This window comes from Drosophila eugracilis, unplaced genomic scaffold, assembly GCF_018153835.1.
Source record: "Drosophila eugracilis isolate 14026-0451.02 unplaced genomic scaffold, ASM1815383v1 contig_90, whole genome shotgun sequence".
NCBI lineage: Eukaryota > Metazoa > Arthropoda > Insecta > Diptera > Drosophilidae > Drosophila > Drosophila eugracilis.
In genome coordinates, this window is record NW_024573812.1 from 1,248,953 (window position 1) to 1,272,911 (window position 23,959).

At 42.3% G+C, this 23,959-nt stretch overlaps 2 protein-coding genes across 2 annotated transcripts; both read right to left on the reverse strand.

Annotated features, from left to right (window-relative positions):
• Positions 1 to 214: 214 nt before the first annotated feature.
• LOC108106748 (tyrosine-protein kinase-like otk) lies at positions 215 to 18,098 on the reverse strand. Its single transcript, XM_017213987.1, has 7 exons — positions 17,185 to 18,098; positions 12,513 to 12,647; positions 12,284 to 12,445; positions 3,891 to 4,780; positions 1,525 to 2,957; positions 1,081 to 1,417; positions 215 to 960 (listed from the first exon to the last, which is right to left on the reverse strand). The coding sequence occupies exons 1-7, from the start codon at positions 17,240 to 17,242 to the stop codon at positions 868 to 870; spliced, it is 3,108 nt and encodes a 1,035-aa protein (XP_017069476.1). The 5' UTR covers positions 17,243 to 18,098; the 3' UTR covers positions 215 to 867.
• Positions 18,099 to 21,502: 3,404 nt separating this feature from the next.
• Positions 21,503 to 23,655, reverse strand: LOC108106272 (tyrosine-protein kinase-like otk). Its single transcript, XM_017213238.2, has 3 exons — positions 23,236 to 23,655; positions 22,668 to 23,161; positions 21,503 to 22,510 (listed from the first exon to the last, which is right to left on the reverse strand). The coding sequence occupies exons 1-3, from the start codon at positions 23,303 to 23,305 to the stop codon at positions 21,776 to 21,778; spliced, it is 1,299 nt and encodes a 432-aa protein (XP_017068727.1). The 5' UTR covers positions 23,306 to 23,655; the 3' UTR covers positions 21,503 to 21,775.
• Positions 23,656 to 23,959: the final 304 nt, after the last annotated feature.

Here is a 23,959-nt window from a genome sequence, read left to right on the forward strand (position 1 = left end):
GCCCAATCCGACATTCAATAGGCGCTCATTTTTCAAATCAAGTGAAGTGTGAATGAGCCGAAGTCCGTTTGGGCTGGGCCCAAAGGACCCTCAAACAAATTTGCCATGCCAAATGAAAAGCCTATAAGAAAAAAACGTAAAAAATAGTAGCCCATCGAGGGTTTGGCTTTCGCTTTTTTATTCGGAAATAAAGCCAAGACTTTGAATTTTTGCTTTTTGGTTAAATTTATTTATTCGGGTTTATTTAAATGTTTTGTAAACATGCATCAAAGCTTAAATGGCTAGTCATAAATTTGTTTCGGCTGGTTCTCCTTATGCATATAAGTATATAACTAGGCTTTGTGATAAAATATGTGGGTGTGTGTTGTTTATTTTACTCAATGCTAAACTTAAAATTTGGCTTAGTCTTGCAATGTTTAAGAAACATTGAAATCGCTCGTTGTTTTTGTGTGATGCATATGCTTATAATTTAAGAACTAATTTAGCTTAGAAGTGGATTACATAAAATGCTGATGAAGGTTAAAAATGTTTCTAATCCTAGAAATGCTTCAACTGGTTTAAATGCATATTTGTGGCAGTTTTTATGTACATTTTAGCTGCATACATAGGAGTATATACTGTATATATATGCAGCACCACGCAATACTATTCTCAAAGATATCCCCATTCAAATATATATATATAGTGTGTATATATATCGTGTATTTGTACAGTTACTGTTAAAATGTAGCCATTAAGTACGCATGTTGAACAGGCGCAGACATCCTTCGAACTTAAGACTAGGTTTCTGAGCGGACAAATTACTCGGCCAGACACTACAGACAATACTACGAATTACTTTTTGGCATTTGCTCCATCAGTCTGGCCTCACTTCTCGGCACTCTGCATGGCCTTGCTCAGAGCAGCTCCCAGTTGGCTGAACGAGGGTCGCTCCTTGGGATTGGACACCCAACAGGACAGCTAGAAATAAAAAGAGAAAATTGTTAAGAAAATTAATATTCATTTCGTTTTTAAAAGAGAAACAGAAGCCTATTAGAATATTTGTAAAATAACCTTAGCCTACGATAAGTGGATGCTTACCAGAATCTCCCGGAGGCTATCGGGAGTCGCCTCAGCCACCGACCACTCCAAGGATCCTGCCTGCGACCGTTGCACCACCTGCTCGTTGGTCAACTCCTCGTGGGGAAGCTTCGTGGCCTGGTTAAAGAGCTCCCACACCACTACTCCATAGGCAAAGATGTCGCTCTTGGTGGTGTATTCGTCCTCCTGGATGCACTCGGGTGCCAACCAGCGAATCGGAAGCAGCGTATTGCGGTGTTTGTGGTACTCGCGGCTGTACTTGTCCTTGCAGAGAGCTGGATAGGAGACCTTCACTATAAACTCACTAGAAATCACGCAGTTACGAGTGGCAAGATCTCTGTGGAGTAGGAAAATAAATAACACATGATTAATATGATTAATACGATATGATTATGTCATTTCAGGTCGTAAATATAACTAGCAGCACTATTTTAAACAACTCACCTATGGGTGAACCGAGCTCTGTAGATGGCGTCCATTCCTCGGGCGATTTGATAGGCCACAGCCAGAACTTGACTGGTGGTCAGTGGCGGCGGCGAGGAGCTTCCTGCGGTGGCAGTGTTTACTTTTCCGGCGGTAGCCAGCAGGAACTGTTTGAGATCACCCCAATCAGTGTACTCGATTACCATGTAGTGCGGATCCTTTTCACGACACAGGCCAAATAGACGTACTACTCCTTTGTGCGAAATGCCGCGCAATAGATCAAGTTGTCGCCGGAATTCCTGGCAGGCTTGCTCATCCTTAACTTTGTTCAGGGCTTTTACCAATACTAACTGCTCCAGACCAGTTTGATCCTGCTGCTCCTGCTCTTCCTCCTTGATTTCCTCGATGTCATCCATAGAGGTCTTGGAGCGCCGTTTCTCGTTGAGAGTACTCAGTGTGGTGCTACCACTGCCGCTGCCTCCACTTCCATTTTCGCTATTACTGTGCTGTTTTTCCGTGTCCGTATCTTTGTCAGAGGGTGAGGTCACCAGGGTGGCCTTCAGTTTACCCACAAACACATCCCCAAACTCGCCACGTCCAATTTGGATGAGTTCACTGAGTCCGGATCTTGGTAAAGCTAATTGCTCGTAAATGTGTGCGGATTTTTTGGAGGCCCTTGACTGCTGGCTGCAGGCGGTGTCATCGGACTTTTGGGCATCTCCACTGGACTTGGACCTTGATTTGCTGTGACCATTATGCTGCTTGGACAAGCAGGGTTCCTGTTCAGAACCCTTGCCATTACCAGCTGCATCCGGCTGATCTCCGCCAGCTTCCTTGGTGCTCAGCTCGTTCAAGCGGGCTTTCCTGGCTTGACGACGATAGCGACACCACAACATTAGCCCCACCACTAGAACTATATAAGCCAAGGCTACCGTCATGGTGATCAGTACAGCTCGAGTGACCAGGAAGCCATCACCTCCAGATTCCTCTGGAGCAAAACCATCGCCAGTCGTCTTCACCACCAACTGGACATCTTCTCGCTTCAGTCCCGCGCTGTTTCCAATCGTGCAACCATAGCTACCCTCATCCTCCACTTGGACATTTCTTATCTCCAGAGTACCATTCTCCAGGAACCTAAATCTCTCCCGATCCGTATTGTTCTCACTCAGATACTTTAGATCCTTGTCCCACTGAATCGTTGGCTTAGGATCTCCAATCGCCTGGCAATGCATCACCACAGTGCCCTGTTCTGTGGTCTCAATGGGTCCCACTGGAGGCACACTGAACTTGGGAGTGACCACCACATTTATAGCCACAGTGGCGTTAATCTGTCCTTGGGTGTTACTGGCCAGACAGGTGTAGTTTCCACGATGTTCCGAGTTAACGTTTCTGAATATGAGGGTTCCATTGGCATCTACTTCTACCTGGTCGGGCAGCGAGGTATTTGCACCATCCTGCACAGGGAAAAAAAGATAATGACTTTTTAAGAGGGTTTTCAATATGAAAGGGTATATTTTGGAAAAACCACTCATCAACCACTTATGATTTCTTTGGCATTTACAAATTTCAGAATTTGAATATCAAAGAAAAATGCAAATGCAATTCCAATCTGTTAATATCAAGTTAAAAGTAATATTTTTTTGCACGGTGTCTGTGTGAAATAGAAACAGACAGCTGACCATTACCGACCAATTTGCCAACGTGTGCCGTGCGTTTTCATCAAATATTCAGAAAAGCAACCAAAAAAGGGCACACAACACTTTGAACAGGTTTGAGTCAGGTTTGTTTTTCGGCCCAAATGAAAAACTTCTTTTGAAAGGGTTCGATCGATCCTCTATGCTTTTTTCTTTTTTTTTTTGTATTTTGTCCGTTTCCAAATAGACAAACAGTTTGCCGAAATTGGTTGGCCCTGGCAAACAGCTGGCAACACAAAACGCTCAATGACTGGCACTACGGAGCGGGTTTTCCGAGGGACAGAAGAAGGGTGCTTAGGCCAGATAGACTCAATAGAGTTTTGCATATGAAACGGTTTGTTTGGAAGGAAAAGTTTGCCCAGCGGCGCATGTCGCGTTTTTCAATTTGTCAGTGACATGTGGCCATCACTGCAATGGAGTGGGTTCAAATGCGGCGCCCCAGTGTCTAACATTCCCATTTGAGAGCTGTCAAAATGAAGACCGAAGTACCTTGGCAATAACTGAATAAACGGATGTTAATCGCCTTTTTTGTTTGGTCTAAGGTGGGATTGATACTTGGTTTTGACTTGTTTTGTTAGGAGTTTATTTAGAGTTCAGAGCAAAAAAACCTGCAAAGGCTTGTAATCTCCAGTTCAGGTGCTTAAAAGTATGCTACGAATATTTAATATTAAAAAAACCATCTTAATTACTCACCCTCATCCATTGCACCTGAGGCGTTGGTGTTCCCTGTGCCTTACAATGCACCTTGGCAATGACTGCATCCAGCTCCAGATTCTTGGACGTTGGCTGTGGCACAAATTTCAGCTGTTCGATGACTTCCAGGATGCCGGGAGCTGAGTTAACCGGGGCATGACCCTCCAGTTGCAACTGACATTGGTACTGACCCGCATCGCTGGCAATAATGCTGGCAAAGCTCAGTGTACCATTCTGTTTGTGAATCACTAGTCGACCATCTTCCCTAAGCAGAGCATCCTTGCCGGAATCAGAAGAGTGCCCTGGTATGGGCACCGAACCTCCAAGTTCCACTTGACGCAGAAGTTTGCCATCCTTGCGCCAGCGGAGTTGGATTCGTTGGTTCTGTAGCTCGATAGGGAGTTCATAGAGGCAGGTCAAAGCTGTAGGTTCACCCTCCTTGATGACCACTTGGCCAATAGGTCCCTGAACAATGCGCAGATTTTCTGGAGCTGCAGGCAAAGCCTCCAAGCCACCGGATCCTCCTCGCTTGCCGCGACACAGGAATGTCTGCTTATCCCATGAATCCATCATCTTTTGGTTCTTCCGCCTCGGAAATCTGGGCAGGCATTTCACATTCGACTGATAGACGTATCCCTGTTTGCTCATCACCCGACCCGCGGCATTGGAGGCGGTACAGCGGTATAGACCGTCGTCAGAGGTTCCTGGCTGTCGGATTATCAGACGATGCTGATCCAGCTGGACATTCTTCCAGGTGCTCAACTTCTCGCTGTTGCGATACCATTCGATTTCCAGTGGTTCCACATCCCCGGAGGCGCCCTCCACGTGGCACTTAAGCAGCAGCTCATTTCGATTGCTTCCCAGCAGCTGCACACTGGCCGATTCGAGATCTGGAGAGAGAAATGGGGAAGATTGTTGTTATTGCAACGACACTTTAATAATTTCTTAAGAAACAGATTTGTTCTTTTAATATTTTCCAAAGTTTTGATTCGAGAGGTCTAGTAATTAAAATGTTAAACAGATTTATTAATTAACATTAAAATTTTAAAAAATGTAAATTTTTGGCATTAAATATAAAACCAATCTTGCAGATATTTTCTCACTGTGTAGAAGAGGGAGCAGATGCGGAGATTAAGGCTGTAAAACGAGTGTGGGCTATAAACTAATTGAATTAATGCAAGACGCAGGCCGAGGGTTGCTGCAGCAGTTCGAAGCAGCGGGACTCTCGATGCCAGGGAGACGCCCCTTCAAGTTATTGATCAGACGCGGTGAAACCGAATAGGCTGGCATTCCATAAATATGCATAATATATCCGGAAGATACATTTAGCCTTAATGCGTTTTCTTGGCTCTGCGAATTCGCTGCACTTCGTTTTTCTTCTGATTTCTGATTTTCTGCTTTCCGCTTCTCTGGACGCCCCGGAGTACGAGGGTATTTCGCGGGGCATTAAGTGCATTTTATCGTCAGTTCAGCGCCGAACACGACGCTGCAATCTTTGTCTTTATCGGCGAAGCCTGGCAGCCCATTTAAGGTGCCGAGGAAGCATAAATTGAACTGTCAGTCAGGGGAAGAACCCACCGCACGCTCCCACCACCCCACCTATTCGCTGCCCATATGTAAATGCTCACATGCCCCTCGATTTTCCTGGCCTCCGGCTGCATCCACTTCTTGGCCAGACGGAACGGAATGGAACGGTACTTGCCAACAATTGCCGCATGAGAAAAGAGTTTTTGTGGCGGAAAAGAAAAGCGCATAAAAAAGTAAGGGGAAATGAGAAAAAAAAAACTGCAGTGCAAAAGAAGAATGTGCGCTGCTCTCTAAACTCTGTTCTATGGCATAGGGTTTAATTTATGTTTTAGTGGCAGCCGAAGGCGCAAGGGGCGTGGCCGGTCATGTTGCAGACACGCTAGCATACACAATCGTTGCACAGCAGAAAAATGTATTTGTTTTTGGATGCTAAATATTTTTAAGTAGATGAGAAATATTTTAAAAAGGCTTAAATACATCTTGATATTTAAAAAACTAAACACTTAAGAATTCCTTAATTGTAATATTTTTATATCAAGCTTATAAATACTGAAAAGCATTTTTCACCCTGCAGCTTTTCTTTCACGGGACTTCCATCATATCTTGTAGCTGCAATCGTGAATCTGCAGACCATTGTGTCGATGTGAATGAGATACTTTTGTATCTCGAGTGATAATTGTCGGATGCCTTGCGATGTTTCGCCTTAAACTTCTAATTTGGAATCTCCCCCACTGAAATAATTTATTCAAATTGTTTTCTTTTTCACATTTCTTATTTGCTTTGGTTTGGTTTTATTTTTATGTAGATATATAGTATAGAAAGCCTTTAGAGATGGTGCCATAATTTTCATAAAACATTTTTTATCTACGGCTCGAAGGAGCGGACTAGGCAAATGGTTGATGTATGTTTTATGGATATTTTTCCTCTTTGCCTATCTGAATGTTTGCCAGGTCTGCTGGGCTGCGGTTTGCTGGCCGCGTTAGACAAAATTTACATATGCACATAAATCTTGTTTGGGCACCGAGTTTTGTTTGCGTCTCCGCGGAGTCAGTGAACAAAAAATGCCTCTAAATATTTGTAGACACTTATTTGGTGGCAGCCAACGTCGGAAAAACAGAACCCGGACAGCAACAACTCAATAAACAGAGAGCCATGTCTTCGCCATAGCCATCGTCTTCGCCTTCGTCTCTGATGTGGGGAAGTGTCAAAAGTTTGAAATGTGTTTGTGTATTTGCTCTTCTTGGGGCACGTCCGTCAGCTTGACGATGACTATGTACCGATGGATACGTTCGGCTGTGGCCTGTGGCACAAACTTTTGGTATATGTTACGACTAAAATGACAGTAGAGTGAACTAATTGGCACTTAGACAACCGACGAGCGAAAGTATCTAATGGATGGCCAAACATCTAGGGGAACTGAGCAGCAGCCTAGGCAGGTAAAGTGTGCAGCCTATTCAAGATGGGCATATTGGCTGGGCATAGCTTACAAATCTAATGGTAAACACGAAAGTAACTGATGGCTTAGGCAATCTATGGCAGAGGTGAGGAAATCTTGTTAATGGATTCTCGAATTTACCTATAAATGGGTCGAAGACTTAAAATCAAAAGGTACAAAGGCGTGTCAGGGATATATATGAATGTATGGCTTCCTTAGCTTAATTTTTCAAGCTTTCAACTTCTTGAGTTTTTGTTAAAATGAAAGGTAGTTACATACTTTGCAGAATAATGTTAATGATATAATTTATGGGTTAACTGGTTTTGCTTCCGGTAGCAAGACAAAAGGCCATAAAAGAGTACCTTAAATTACAGAGTTTGGGAGGGTTCTTCGTGCTACCTCACATAAATCTCTATCTTTTCTGATGCTGAGATTCCTGCACAGTGATCTTAGGAACTACACCTTCTAAAGACCATCTGCGCTAACTACCAGCAGGCAGGTAAGAAGAAACGTGGCCTAACTGTAACTCAAATTACGAGCTAGCCGCGTCTCGCTAATTAACGAGCGTCTCATTAGGCTGATGTATATGCATCGTCAGAGGCTGCAGATCTTTTGACACCTATGGTCTATACATATACATGTACCTGTGGGCGTGGGAGTGGGAGTGCCTAGACCTTTAGAGTTACAGGCAGGGTCGGAAGGCGGCCGTCATTCACACGTTGAACGTGCAAGACGAGGTAAACATAGGACCATAGGAACTGGGAACGTGGAAAATAAAACGAAGTAAACCAACACACGACTCCGAAACAAAATAAATTTGTTAAACTTTTCGCTGGCTGAAGCATAAACCACAATCGCTGTAAACAATTGCCGGAATGCCGTTGCGATGGTGTGAGTTGGGACCCATAAAAAAAATAGAGAGACGCCTTGGGTAAACAAAGTGGAAGTAAATGTCGAAAGGCGGGCAGAATTATAGATATCGGAATTGACAGTTGCCCGGGGGAGTTGCTGAGCAGATCGTTGTTATCGCTTGGTTCTTAAATATACCCAATACCCTTCCCCCTTCTACTCTTCTAACTAGAAAAAACATAAGACCCCAATGGCGGAATAAGTGTGCCGACTGAGTCTTATTTCGTCAACTATGAGCCCAGTTCTCCCAGAACGACGATAAGATAACTCTTTTCGAGCTGCACTGCTGCACTTCGTTTTTTCTTTTATCGCTCACTTTTATGAAAATATAATTAATTGATAATCAAAAATAGATTATTTTCGGCCTGCGTAGAGTTGTGACGATTTGAGTTCGAGTGGAAATGTTTTCAGCGCTGTCATAAAGCCAAGTGGCCCATGTCCACCGAAAGATGGGTGAAATGGGAGCCCATAGAAGTGGCTGGGTGCATTTCTGAAGTGGCCGGCAGTAATTGTAAACGTTAATGGACTTATGCAGCCCTTCTGTCTGTTTCCAGCTCTCCAGCTGTCCAGCTGACCACTCCATTTCACTTCAATTGACTGGATGGGTGTGTGTGGTGCACTAAGCGGCTTACAAGTTATTGACCCATTTCACAAATTGGCGCAGATGCAAAGGGGCTTTTGTATCAAAATTGTTTGCAGATAATCACTCAACAAATGAACTATTTCCCAGATCGTTTGCTTCAGATACAAATCGATGAGTGCCTTTCATCAATGTATTTCAGTATCAATGAATTTTCGATTTTTTTTTCGCCCCAAAACCATTTTCTCAGTGGCCAGCCATTTATGGAAAAATTTATTGCAACGACTGACCATGGGACATCCGATGGGTTATCATCGAATCTTTAATTAAAGTTGGCCCGACGTTGTCTCAGCTACCCCAAACGCTTTTCAAATTAAAACGTTAAACATTCGATTATCGCACATTGTCTGCGCTCTCTGGTCTTTCCAGTGGCTTACGGAAAGGGGGTCTTAAGCTACTGTGACCTTTAACCTCGGGTCAGGGCACAAAACCCCGTTTTCATGGGGAATTCCCTGAACTACGCCCCTGTCGGTAATGCTTTCCCCAAAAGTTGCTAATGATCAACTCGTGTAACAGCACAGAAAAGCTAAAAGTAAAATAAATGCCAAAAAGGAAAATAATAAAAATCCTAGAGTTAGAAAAAGAGTGGTCGAGGGAAGTACAGAGAAAATAATAGTGGGTGGTAGATCTATCTTTACATTTTAATATTAATTTTAGAAAATATATTTTATTGAAAATTTTAGGAGACTTTTAAATAGGACAATAATATTTTCTCTATCATCTAATAATTTAAAATAAAATACTGAATTTTCTTTTCTGTGTAAAGGGCAAGGATAGCGCGCCAAAAAGTTGGCTACATTCTCTGTTACCAAGCTCGTGTCTGTTTTTCTGTTTTTCGGTCTGTCTGTCTGACTGCCTGTCGTCGTCCCCTTTAATGTTCTCCGAGCTCGGCTCGTAAAATTTTATGCGTTTTTCCGGCATTCACAAAATGAAAATTATCCGGTTTCCCCCGCGCGCCCTCCCGCTTGCCTATGCCCAGGAATCCCGTTCCATCCCCGTACCGTACCGCTTCGTAAAATAAAAATCCAACTTGCCAACTGCAGTCAACTTGAACTTGTGTCTAGAGCACAGATACAACAGCAGCAAAAGTCTATATATGTGATGATGGGGGTGCCCCGGGTGGGTGGTCGATTTGAGGGTTGCTTTTCGTCCTGACATCCCCTTTTGGCCAAAAACCCCATACCCCCGAATCCCCGTTCAGAACTCCACGTCCTTGGTGTGTCTTTGCATTTTGTTTGGTTTTTATGACTTTGCTGGCTCGGTTCGGTTGCCATTGTTGCTGCTGCTGCTGCTGCTGCCATTTCTCATTTTATGTTTATGTTTCGTGTTAATGTTGCATTTCATTTCCCTCGTACATTTCAGCATACAAACACATTTCCCTCTGCTTTTAGCCACCAGCAACGCTCAGCTGTTCAATGGTTAGGTCTGTATATCCTGAGTCCTCAGTTCTGAGTTCCCAAGTCCTGAGAGTCCAACAACCCCTTTCGCTGAGCAAATGTTTGGAATGTTTGTCCTTCCCCCTTCGCCGACTCCTCAACCTCACACACACACACACACTGGAGCCAGTCGTCTGGTTTTGGTCTGACGCGGTTGCTTTCTTCCTTGTTTTGGCCATGACTCGATTCTGGGTCCTGGTTTTATTGCCACTGCGCTGCTGTCTGTTTAATTTCTTCGCTGTCTGCTTAATTCTTTGTAGTCATCGGTTAGTTGCCAGGCACTGTCAGCATTTGTCTTCCCGTTTTTATGATCTTTCTAAAGGGATTCGTTTGACTTGGCCGTTGAGATTGCAAGCATCTTTAATATTTGTTTTTGTGTTAATATTTATTCGAGCGAATCTCTTTTTAATTAAGAAAATTCATTGGGAATTTCTTCCAAAATCTCTATATTTATAATATTTTTATTTACTTTTTCTTATAGTTATTAATCCTGTTCTATCCGTATCCCCCTATATCTGTTCCATCTATCCTCCACCTAAGCATAAATTTCTGAAATTATATTTATTTTCTTTCTCTTTAAGGACATTACAGTCTCGCTTTCCTTTCCACTGTTTGTCTGCCATTTATTCTCCATCGCAAATTTGTTAAATGTTGCAAGCAAAAATGTCACTTTTCTCGCGCTTAATTGAACACTTATTTCCGAGGAAAATGGAAAATGGAGACAAGAAAATCCCGGCTAAGACAATGCAAGCAGGAGACAATGGCGACGGCTAAGGAATAAAATCGTTTAAGAACCCAAACCAAGGAGCAACGACACCATCACCATCACCACATCCTTGGCTTCATGCATATTTTAATAGTTTTTGTCTGCTGCTCAAGAATTATGAGATTGATGCAAGCTGGGCAGGGGGTTGTAATCACATAACCCACTTAGCTTCAGCTGGCGCCAAGATGCATCCCCTTCCCCCCCATCGCATAAGCTCTCCACGCTTTTCAACAGCAGCTGTTTGTGGAGGGGAGCAAGCTGTGGCAATTAAAATCAACTCCCGAAACTACAAATTAATTAGTTAATTAATTAGCTAAAAACACTTGAGATGAGGCTGTTGTATAAATAGCCGACGAGGGAAGATGCCGTTGCTGTTGGGTGGCTTTGATCAGTACTCGGATGCCGTGGCCGCGCTGACAGCTCAGCTACAGATACAAATGTAGTTGTAGATGCAGATGCAGATAGCATCGGCCAGATACATATATATCTCCTATATAGGAGGAGAACCCCCAAACACATGCACTCCAGATTGTGCATAAAAACCGGCGTTTTGTTTATATGAACGGGTAGGGGAGCTGAGAAGGGGGATTGGGGAGGCACAGCGGAGTTGTTTGTTAAATTTATGCATTTTTCTGCTTAAAGGCAAATGCAACTAAATGAACATCAATCACGTGACGCCGCTGCCTCAACACGAGGCCAAGAACTGCAACTGCACTTGCTACTTGAAGGGAATCATCGATGCACTGAGAGAAGTTTGTGATCTTTAACTTTAAAGATTTTTTTTGGAAATAATGATATAAAAAAATTAATGGTTGATTGATTTTAAAATTATATAAAATATTAAAATCTTAAAATTGAAATGACTTCCCTTTTGCAAGAGAGTTTAAATTCTCCAACCAAATTAGTTAGAAATCTATTCTTTTCTGTGAGTTTCTTCTGAGTCTTCTTTCTTTGAGTCTTCTTCTTTACGCTCCGGTGCATGGACTGCATTCTGTGCACTGCACTGCACTTCCTGTAGTTTTAGGGACAGAGGTAAAGGGGTCTTGGGTGGGTCTTCGAAGGGCGGTGTGGGGCATGGAACTTGGCTAGCATGGGATCTGACGCATGTACATCAAAACTTTCGGTTTTTATCTTTCATCGGTTTGTTGTGTTGCGTTCCGTCCGCTTCGGTTGCGTTTTTATGCCTCTTTACCTTTTCTTGTTGTCTTGTGGTTTGCCCAGATCTAAGCAGGGGTGGGGTGGGCCACAAGAGGTTGGGGAAGGGGAACTGACGGAATGCTATTAAATGCTGCATTAATCAAATGAATTTACCCTATGCCTAGTAATTACACGCAGAGAAAACTAGAGGAGTTTTGTGAGCACATGAAAGACTATCAGAGGAAAGGAAACTAAGTTTCATTTATAAAAATTATTTTTTATCCATTATACTTTTTACTGATTGCAATTCTAATCATTTTAAAAATATATATATCTTAAAATTTCAATAATAAATATCTCGCAGTGTTTTTTGTATAGTTGACTTTCAATTCAATTTCGCTTTGTTAATTTACCCAACCGAAGTCAGATTTGCAGTCGCCCTTAACCATCAGTCAATTTGCTTATTACTTGCAATTGTGGTTCTGAGACTGGGACTGGGAGAGATGGGGATTGAATGATTGGGAATGGGGGATAACTACTCACATATCACGCTCAATTTGGCGGGCGGAGACGCCTCCCTGGCGCCGCTGGCCAAATTTGTCGCGATGCAAACATAGTTGCCAACATCCTCTGTTCGCTGCACCGCCTCGATATGCAAATTGGAGCCGATTTGATAGACACGCTTGTCATACGCAATCCGATGACCTGGAATGGTTTGCAAGAAACGCGAATGCTTAATGCACGTCCATGGGATATGTAAATCAGGGCTTACCATTATGCAACCAGTCGTATTGCAGTTTGCTGTACGAATCTGTGGATTCGCATTCAAAGTCCACGGATTCGTTCTCCACTACGGACTGACTTTGTGGCAGACGCAGAAAACGCGATGAGCTGGCCAAAACAAGAGCTGTAAATGGAACATGAAAAGGATAAAAAGTTAGCAAAAATTAACTTAATTAAAGAGTAAAGTTTCAGCTTTAAAATAGCCCTTAAAATGTAAATTATCCAGCCTAAGCTCATCACAATTATCCCAAATCGAACAATTTCGTATAATTAACTAAAAAAGTGCATCAACCATAATTTGGTTTAATTAAAGCGGTTTAAACAAATTAAATGCGCTTAAGCTGCTTAAATTACAGTGTTTAACGCAAATGTAATTTTGTTAAGCGCTTTGCAAGGGCACAGGGAACAAAAAACGGCGGCAACAAAATACTTGAAAAGGTGGTAAAGGGAAACATGAGAGGTACTTTGAAAAGTTAAATGCCCTAAACTTTTTTAAAATTAAAATATTTATAAGATTTATTAATTAAAAGATATATATAGAGAAAGATTCCACTAACCACCATTCAAACTATGTTTTGAAAATATTACCTAAAATATTAACAGAAGAAGAAATAATCCCTAAAAAGAGTATCCCAAAACCGCATTAAAAATCCGCAACTCGATTGCCGACCAAAGTTGCGTGTCCTCAAACAAAATTACAATATGTGTATGAAAAATGAAATAAACAAAAACGTATTCAGAGTTTTGTGCCAACATAATTAAAAGCCCGGAGAAAAGGCAGCCATAAAAAAACAAAAACGGGGAAAAAAAATAACCATATTCAGAGTGAAAATATGTTTTTATTCATTTAATTTGTGTATTTCTCGTTTTTTATGAGAGAATGCAATTCGGTTATTATATTAAATCAACAGCCGCAAATGCAATTTGCTGCATTTAAAATGCAATTCAATGGTCAGGTGTGGTAACTGTGAATGCATTTTAATGCCGATTACCAAATGAGCTGGCAAGATATTAAAGTAATCGATTGGGAAAGACTTTGGCCCATTATAGGTGTTTAAATAAGACCGCAAGTGGCGCCATAGGAGGCTAAAAAGTCAAGTGAATAAGTGAATGCCAGATTAATCCCAAGCCGCAACTCGAAAACCCAAAAGCAATTCAAAAGCAATTATTTTTGATTATATGTGTAAGGAAGGCAACCAAGAAGCAAGGAGCAAGGAACATGAACAAGAACTACAAAACGGCCACCATTATATTTGGCCACTAATTGGAGCAATTTGAGACAACACCTCAGATTGTGGGGTTCGCTTCGGTTCGACTGGTGTTCCTTTTGGCCAAGACCAAGAGACCAAGACCACGACAGGGAATCAATAAGCGGGCCAACAACAACATCATTACAGCTCTCATGAAGGAGGAGGGTTTCATGGGTTTCATATGCCAGTCACATCGCCGGCAGACGTGTTATGATACAAGACAGGCAAAACGAAAGCCCAACCAAAAAGGCAGTTGGCCCAGGCACACTGGTAGAGAGATGCCCTCCATCCTCTGGGATGGTTTCCCTGCCCCTTTCTCGATCCACTGCCACCCCCCTGAATCGATTTAATTTGCCGTGCGGAAAAAACGTGTTCTCGGAATGGGGGAACAAAGTCAGTTACTGGGCGTCGATTAAAGAAATATGCGTCCCGCTCCTCAGTTCGTTGATTGCGCTGATGTGGACACGAAAATGCGTGAGGGGTGTGCAAAATGATGAAGGGGCGGGGCAGCGGAGGAGCACTGGCGGAGCAGGAGCTGGAGCAGCAAACTGAAAAAGTGTTGATGCTGCAAACATCAGCGACAGAACCACGGAGCAGCGGGCAGTCCCGGTCTCGGGACCAACTGCCCATCTCAATCTGTCTGTAAATATACACTGAGAGTAAAATAAACAGCCAAGAGCAGAGGGAATGGATACCGACAAAGGGTTAAACCTTTAAATTTATAAGCAAAGAAAAAAGATTTCCAGAAGATATAACCAGTTTGGTTCTGTTTCTGCATGTTGTACTACCGTGTACTTAAGTTAGAAAAACCTTAGGATCCATCCTAGAAATCTTTTTCAGTGTATTATGCCTTTCTCTCGCTTACTCTCTACCCCAGTCTGTGTGTGTGATAATTAGTTCGTTTGTTTGGCTCGAATAACCGAAATCAGCAAGTCAGCAGCAGGCAGTAATACGAGTACCAACCGCTGCGGCCTCCTACTCATCAGCATCTTGAGATTCCGATTCCGATTCTGATTCCAATTCAGATTCAGATGCCACGCAGATACGGATGCCAGATCCAACTTTGACTGCCACAAATTGTGCGGCAACATTTGTCGATTAAGCACAATGAATGCGAAATATTGTTGTAATAATCAGGCAACCCACTGTGGCAGCCACTTGAACTTGCCCCATGGGTGGCGTTTTGATTTGATTTTGTATCTGTGTTGGTGTTTTGCTTTCGTGATTGTGGGCAGGGAAAAAGCGGAGTTAGAACTGAACTGTCACTCTGGAATGTGTGGTATTTGTCTGGGAAAAGCGATGCCGGAAAACTGCAAGTCAACAGACAGACACAGGCACTGAATGAAAAGTGGAAATGTGTCTGACAATTACCCGTCAAACGTTTGATCTAGGGTTTTCTCAGGGGTGAAAATAGCCAGAGATGGGCTGCATTCTTTGATGGAGCTGGAATTCAATTTAAAGGTTACAACAGGGCTAATCATTCAGAAGGTTTACTCGGGGATTTTTTCTTTCAGCCGCAAAAAAAGTTCTTGTGACCGTTTTCTTTGTAGTTTAAAGAAAATGATGTGATGAATAATACTCTTACATAATTAAAATACTATTATACTTTGTATGAACTGGCATATGCCTTTATTGATATCTCAAATCAAATTTCATATAGAATGTAGTCCTTAAATCTTAATAGTTTGTATGATAATAGTCTCTAAATATCAATATCATCGCTTTAATCAGTGCGAAAGTCAAACTTCTTAGATTTAGATCACTTTAATTTAAACATCAAAGAGTTGCCCATAAAACAAAGCTAAATAAATTGGATTCTTCATAAGCCAGCTGTAGTCGCAGAGTTTTCCCTGTATTTTCGTGTTTTCTAAGCAAATATATACATGGCTAGTTCAAGCAATTTGCGAGAGAGCTCTGTGGAGGACTTTCGACTTGAGGTCTTTAAGGTTAGCGAAGGACGCAGACAGGCGGAAGAGAGAAGGGGCGGAACGGTGTGGCAAAGGTTGTTGAAGGGGAGTTTTGTAGTTGCCACAGCTGCCCTTAATGTGGGATGTGCGATGCTTTTGCTTTTGCTTCTCCTGGCCTGGCCTGGCATGTTGCATGCAGCATTTTGCATGCTTGAATAACAAATTATGACTGCCACACAAAAGGAACTCGCACAAACACTCATACACACACACACTCACACACTGACAGCCACATTATTTGCCATACAAATAATGGACCTCTGTAGCGTTGCACAGATTTTGAAATATGCGAATCCGAATCCCCTTTCCACCCCACCTCCTTCGGTGTCTGCCGGCTGGCTGGCTTTTGTTAGCGGCTGTTTGCCTTTGTGCTACTTAACAGTCAGCAGTTTCCAGCTCTGTCCTGTCTCACACATGCACACAAACACACACATGCGTATTTAAGGACCTCCGTTTGCATAATCGTGTCCCTCTTGAGACCCGAGATCCCCCCACTCCCTCGGCCGATCCTTATCCCACTCGTAATCCCTGTTGTAAACTATATTTGATTAGCCGAAATTTCGGCGTCGCTTGTCTCACTTCAAGTGGTTATCCTGATCCTTGCCAGGAAAGACCTTTTCATTTCAAGAGTGTGTGCGAAGGCACTGAGAAAAATCCTAATGGTTGTTGAAGCATTAACAAAATAGACTAAGTAGTTTGAAGTATGAAGTAGTGTAAATGAATATATATTTTCAAATTTAAGTTGTAAATTGACTACTCTATCTTAAAAAGTATTCTTAAATGTGAAGCATCTGTCATCCTTAGTTTTAGCCCCCGTTTGTGTGTGTTCCTTACTCTATTTGCTTTTCTTTTCTGGCTGTTGATATTTGCCCAAACGACTTCATTTTGAACTCCCAAAGTCCTGAGTCTCATAATTTTCCAAATGGCTTCCTCTCCCGCTGGTTTTACCTTCTCCTATTCCAAATTAGTTATGCCATCCTGGTGGCTCCTGGCTGACTTTTAATTGAGTCATTTTGCACGCCGCTTGCCTTTCAAATTCAATTGCCAGAGACAAAGGCTCTTTTGGGTTTTTGGTTTTACTTCTTCCTAACAAAAAATAGCCCTCGAAGTATAAGGTAATAAGAGTAGTTGCCTGTGAATGCCAGAGCCTTAAGGTTAATAGAGTCCACATTATGGGTGGTCTCATTCAAGATGGAATGGCGAATATTCAACGTAATACAAATGTTGTGATTCCTTTGAAGTTGCCAGCGATCCAGTTGCAAAAGCAATTTTCCCAATGCCGACATCAAAACAAGCAAATAAAAGCGAATTGCGAACCCCTGAAGCAAATGAAAAGCATTTGTTTGCAAGACTTCCATGATGTTACAATTTGGTCACCCTTCCCCAGAGGAAATATGGAAAATCCATTCACTTAACCCATTTAATCCGATAGTAGTCCACTTACCCATCATCAAAGCCACGACCAGACAGTACATTGAGATCATCCTGGCAGCCATTTGCATATATATATATTTATATATATTTTTAACACTTCAACACCTTTGCTCTCAATTAGCGGCACAAGAATATTGAGCACTCGCGTCGTATCGGATCAGAATCGGAGTTTTATGGTACTGGCAATCCGATGAATACACTCGCACATCCAACGGAGAGTCACTGTAAGTGCCGGCCACTCGAAAATGCACTCAACGCATTTGTAAATATTCAATATTTGGATGCCACAGACGACGACTGCCCTTTTCAGGGGTTTTTTACTGAGTCTGTTATGGCGGGGGGGGATTCACCCGGGGTTGTGATGACTGGAGTCCAGGGCGGTTTTTTGATGTTTACTGTGGACACTCAAATTAAATTGCTATTTACATAGTTGGAACGCATGAAATGCATTTATCACCGAACGAACCAAACCGAACCGAACACGGGGACAGATACGCCACTTGCTGTTTGTTACTTGTATTTTTCTGTTGACGTTGGGTTTATGTTTCGTGGTTGCGTTTGCTTTTTTATCAGCGACCAGATTGACAAGCGACGGGGATACCGACAAAGGTATCTAGATACACAAAATGCAATGAAATGCTCGGCGAAGACCGCGGCACAAGGAACCCAACTTGGGTTCAATTACCCAAGAGAACGCGAGCGCAACAAATCAACTTAATTTGTATCCCAAAGATACAAAAGCCAGCCTGCATCAGCTGCATCCTTGGCATCAGCAGAACCATTGCATCCCGAACCGGCTTTGGTGGGTGAATATATTTCGTTGGTCGGGGGAAACTCGGCAAAACGGAACGGATCGAAAAAGAATGGTGCGAGATATCTATATGTATCTATATAATCGAATCGAACCGAACTGCACGCGTTCGAAGTCTGTTTATTACTGAGCGCTGCCGGCTGTTCGAAGTTGTTGGTGGGAACCGGCTTTTGCTGCTCTCTGTTGAAAATACTGGGTGTAGATTGTTCCCTCTCTCGCTGGAGGATTATTCTAGCTTGTGACCAGTATTTTATATTTGCCTGTATTTCTGGCAGTGTTGCCGTGCTGAAACCTTTGTTTGTTGAGCGGCAACTTTGAATTGAACTCTTCAAGTTATTAATTAAGGAAAATGTTAAAAAAATGTATAGATTTTTATTCAATACCTGTATGTTTTAGGAAAAACTAATCTAATTTTTGCGTTTAAGGTCTTTTTAAACTGATATAAACCTGGTTTAAGCATTTTAGAAAAATGTTTTGTGTTCACAAAATAAACTCTCAAAAAGAAATAAATCAACTGAAAACTAATAACAAAATAATTGTATCATATTATATGAAGCTTTAAAAACCCTTATTAATTTTTTCCACTAACTGAGCCTGAATATCTTCTTAATTTTAATTGATTAAATCCCCCTGAAAATGAAATTTTAGCAATGCAAAAAAAAGCTATCAGTTGTCGGCAATCAGGCCAGAATGAATTATGCTAACCGCCCGCTGTCTCATCAGCGGACGTTTCCCCCGATTTTAAATCCAAACAATAATGCGTCTTAATGACCAAACCAAGAATCGGCTAAAATGGGGTGGTCGGGCGGCATGGAGAGGAAAATCCATTGGTGGCTTGCTGGTTTTACGAGCAGATATACGCCCGTGGCTTGGGGAAACTACAAGAGACTTCCACTACCAATTTTCCACACTGAAAGAAATAATTCTATAATTTAAGCTGGCATATTCCCTTACATTGTACAAATCTAGAATCTTGGGTTGATCTTTTGAAATTCCATTAAAAACAATAAACTTGTTGAGAATTTTAGTATAGCTTGTAACAAAGAAGTATCTATTAAATCATGTGCTTACCGTGCACCGAAGACAGTCTACGGCTACTGTGCGATTATGAGCAAGTCCCTTAGTGTGTGTGTGTGTGTGTGAGTATATATTTCCATTTTATAGTTTTCCGCTTGTTTTTTTACGAGGCCTTTCAACCCCGCACAATGGAAAGGCAGCAACCCAAGAGCCACAAAAACAATTGCAGCAGATCCTTTAGCCGGCGTTGACTGACACCCAACAGTCGTAAACTGCCGTTGCCATTTGTATAAACTATATATCCAAGAGGGGTGGTGGTAGCGTTGGTGCCCACCCCTCCGGATTTGCCCCGTCGAAACCCCCGCCCCTGATTAACAGCCCGGGCCCTTTGTGATTATATCTGCGTAGAAATGCGTATGTGTGTGCGGTTATCAAATGTTGGCCATGCCCAGAAGGGACCGAGACCGACCATCCAAAGTTGGGCCTCTAGTGCGCTTTTCCATTTCCCATTTTCCCAATGCCCGCTGACTTTGGACGAACGACAGTTATTGATGTCATAAAGTTGGAGATTTATGCTATGCCCTGCCTGGAAATGTAGGGCTTATGTTTTATTATATCTGATGTTTCGTATTTGGTTCTTTTTTTCTATTCTTCCATGATTTTGGGGTGTAAACGATCGGAGGAACCAAAGCTGCAAATGGTGTGTTAATAATATTGTATTAAAGTTGGTTTTTGTAAAAAGGGGTTGTGAAGGGGTAATATGTTAATTGGATAAGTCACAGATATCCTTTCTGAGCGGTTAGGAAGCCACAGCTTAATTAACTCTTGAATCTTTTGGATTCTTATTAACTTATTACATTTAGTTGCCTTTATTTTGAAAACCAAGCAGCTGAAGGATTAAAACAAAGGATTTAAAAATGAATTATTCTTATTCCAACTTCTTGATAGTCATATAAGGCTTGTGTACTTTAAGTTTCAAAACGATCTTAAGATATTTGAATAGTTTGTACTTACAAAATCGATGTATACTTTGTACTTACAAAATCGTAACTTTTATAACCAAAAGTCCTTTCATCTTTTTGGAACTTCCAGCTAACCATTCAGAAACCATCCATATATGTTTAAGTTATTATTTTGAACTGCTTACCGTAACTCAACGCCTCACAATCGTATAATTTTATGGAGCATCCCAAAGTTGCAACGAATTCCGGCATAGAATCCAAATCCGAATGCTCCGCTAGCAAACATCAAACATTTGAAGGCATTAAAATAAATTTTAGTAACGCGGCCTTTGCGTAGACTAAACAAAATAAACATAGTACATCGTTTGAAGGTGTTTTTGGGCACAACAGGCACAAGCCAGATTCCCCGTGCGCACTTACTATAAACAAATAAGGCGAAAAAGTACCTCCCACCCAAAAAAACCAAGAGGAAAAATCGAAGAAGAGGAAAAACATCAACGGAAGGGCCCCCAACAACAAGTTTTTAATGCATGTCGATGTCGTCGTTGCCGCCGCAGATCAAAGGCAAATCCTATATATATGTATATATATACAGAGAGAAGGAAAAGTTGGGGTGCTGCATAGGATACCATGCCATATCCATATCATACCATTCCGTTTGATGGGCGGCTGGTGGAAATGCAGGCAGGGGTGGTCGTTTAATTGCACTTGCCGCTTACTTTTTTATCTGGTGCCTGGGCTCGGCCTGCCGCGGAGTAACCTGCGCATGTGTAGTTGCCTTTGATGTGCGCTGTTTATTCGAGCGCTATAAAAAACCATAAAATATGCATAAAACGCATAGGCAATTGCGATTGAAGCCCTCTGAACAGGCATGAATATGCCCATGGAAATGGAAATGGAAATGAAGCGATTAAGTGCAGACGCTGGCAATTGGAAAGAAATTGTCGTCGGCAATTGTGGGGAATTCACTTGACGAAGTTGGCTACAAAAGATGACTTGTGATGACATTGTGGGCTTGACTCTGGACTCTTAAAAGGGGGCCATTTAACATGCTAGTTCAATATAATCAAATAATCAAAATCAGAAGTCAATGAAAAGGTGATATACCCATTCATAAAGTGTTTTTTCCAACTGATGTCTACCTTTCTACATCTCTTTTCTCAAATCCTTAACATTATAAAGTTTTAGTTTACTTATAAGGATCTTTTTCAAAATCAAATATTTTCATTATTTTCATTTAACATACAAACATCCCTTCTATTAAAGAAGCGCCAGAATGTCGAGCTATTTTATGACTTTTTTATCGGGGGGTTGCCTTCCTTTGCAGCGGAATATCACGTCATCCGATGCGTGAGGCTTTCGTCATAAAAAGCGCATAAAAAGCTGTTGAACACTCATCCGGGTTCCATGGGCTTTACGGCCGTGCCAAGTGGGCTACGAATTTACGATAGTGGAGCGGAGGAATTTTACGAGCCCCGCACAAAACGCCTGCCCACCGCAAAAAAAAAATAAGAAAGGAGATTGAAACGATTGCGCTATAAAATTGAGCTCTATGAGAGCCATAAAATATTTATTCTACTAAAAAATAACTGTACATGGGATATATACACACAGACACACATGCATACATAAATACATATATATATAAATATATATAGATATATAAACTAGATAAATATAAATACAAATAGATTTCCAGGGGGATTTCACAAGTTCCTTTTTTGATTCTCAACAACAAAACGGAGTAACATGTGACCGAGATCATGGAAAGTAGCTGAGAAGTGACTCCGCAGAATTGGGAGTAAAACTCCTCACACAATATCATCGGCCACCTGCGATTCCTGCTCCAGGATTGTGCTCTCTCTCAGCTTGCTCTTTAGATTCTTACTGGAGTTGGCCTCTGTTAAGCAGGGTTCATTTTCCTGGTGATCATGCTCTTGGCCATCGGTCGGTCCATTGGGATGGCCATCTTCCAACTGGACCTTGCCCATGTGACGACGGTAGCGGTACCACACTTTTAGCCCCAGTACCAGAACGAAGTACAAGAAGGCCAGACATATGATCACAATGATAATCCTAGTCACTATTGAGTTGGAAGCCGATTTGCTGGACTTCACCACCAAGAGGACATCTTCTCGTTTTAATCCCGCACTACTGCCAATGGTGCAGCCGTAACGACCTTCATCCTCCGGCCGGACATTCCGTATCTCCAGTGTTCCATTGTCCATAAGGAAGAAACGTTCCGCATCCGTGTTATTCTCGTTCAAGTAGGTGAGATCCTTGTCCCATCTTATCGTGGGCTTTGGTTCTCCGATCGCCTGGCAATGGATTACAGCAGTCCCTGCTTCTGCCACCTCAATGGGTCCCTCGGGAGGAACACTGAATTTTGGAGCCACCACCACATTGATGGACACTGTGGCACTGATCTGACCCTGGCTGTTGGAGGCAATGCAGGTGTATTGACCCCTTTGCTCGTTGCTGACCTGGTTAAAGATCAGAGTGCCATTCTGGTCGGTCACATTTACGGGCAGGGGCAGCTGGGTTTCCTAGAAGGATAAGGTTGGTCGTAAGTGTTAAATGGAAAGTTCTTTGGATGGGAATTAGACTATATTGAAAATTTGAGTTTTGACATGCAATTTAAAAAGAAATCTTATCATTTTTTTATAGAAACATTTAAATATTATAATAATTAACAATCCTTACCCTCATCCATTTGACTTGTGGAGGAGGCGTTCCCTGTGCCTTGCAATGGACCTTACTAAGGGACCCAAGTTCCAGATTCTTAGAGGTGGGCTGTGGCATAAACTTTAGTTGCTCAATAACTAAAAGAACCCCACTACTGGAGCTGGCAGCAACGGAACCCTCGATGACCAACTGGCACTGATACTGACCGGCATCGCTGGCCAAAACGCTGTTAAATTGCAGGGAACCACTGTCCTTGTTCAAAGTCACTCGCGAATCCTCGCGCAACATGGTCTCTAACTGGGGCTCGCTGGTGGTGCTGCTCATCCTGCCTAGCTCCACTTGACGAACCGTTTTGTTATCCTTTCGCCAGCGCAAAATGACGCTGCCCTTCTGAAGATACTCATCCGGCAGTTGATAGTCGCAGGGCAATTGCAAAGGACTCTGTTCCTTAATGGTTATCGAGGGTTGGGGACCCTTCGCGATGCTCACATCCTCAAAAGCTAAAGGCGCGGCTGGAGGGGCAGATGATAATGGAGGAATTATGAAAATGAAATAAAAGATGAGTCAGTCAGCCGACTTAACTAACCGTAAGAGCACAAGATCAGGCAGAAGAATCCCAGGCCGCAGCTCAACAATCGTCTTCCGTTCAGCCCCATTTCGAGCTGAAGAATTCTTTTGATTTCACTTCGTACTTCCTTCGCTTCTTTCGCACAAAACCGGTGTGCGCTCTTCTTTTTTCTTGTTTATTTGCCGATTTTTGAAGGAATTCCGTTTGCCTTCGTCGGTTTCGGGTTTTGTTTTTCCCCTTTTTTTTGCTTCACTTCACCTCACTTCATTTACTCCGCCCGGAGTGGAGAGCATTTGCTTTATGGTTATTTTTATGTTACGCACACGCGTCACGCTTTATTATCCTGCCGCAGACGCACAGCCCGGGGATCTTTCGAGCGATTCGTTTTCCAGTGATGTGCTGGTATCTTTAACTGAGGGCACAACCTTCCGCGTTCGGTTTCGGAACTCGAGTGACGCCGCATCGGGCTAATTTAACGCTGGCAGCCGGCGCATGGCTCGCACATGCGCCCTGCATTGTACCCAGTATTTCCCGGTATTTCTAGATGGATGAGAGCAAACCTGGGAGGACAGCTGATGGCGGTACTAATTCTCTACTACTACTTTTTTTAATGTCCCATATTAACAAAAAGTAGTATACGTAAAAGGTCAGATTCCTAGTTATAACTTAAACAATAACGTAATCTGTATTTTATTGAGTTAATTGAATTAAAACAAAACCAAAATGAATTTCAATTGGATTT

Excerpts from the sequence above, each read along its gene's own strand:
- LOC108106748 (XM_017213987.1), bottom strand. The coding sequence starts at position 17,242 with ATGCAAATGGCTGCCAGGATGATCTCAATGTACTGTCTGGTCGTGGCT. Across the intron at positions 1,418-1,524 it reads AGAGCTCGGTTCACCCATAG|AGATCTTGCCACTCGTAACT; the intron begins GTGAGTTGTTTA and ends CCTACTCCACAG. Across the intron at positions 961-1,080 it reads ATAGCCTCCGGGAGATTCTG|CTGTCCTGTTGGGTGTCCAA; the intron begins GTAAGCATCCAC and ends TTTTATTTCTAG.
- LOC108106272 (XM_017213238.2), bottom strand. The coding sequence starts at position 23,305 with ATGGGGCTGAACGGAAGACGATTGTTGAGCTGCGGCCTGGGATTCTTC. Across the intron at positions 23,162-23,235 it reads CCTGATCTTGTGCTCTTACG|CCGCGCCTTTAGCTTTTGAG; the intron begins GTTAGTTAAGTC and ends CTGCCCCTCCAG. Across the intron at positions 22,511-22,667 it reads CACAAGTCAAATGGATGAGG|GAAACCCAGCTGCCCCTGCC; the intron begins GTAAGGATTGTT and ends TTATCCTTCTAG.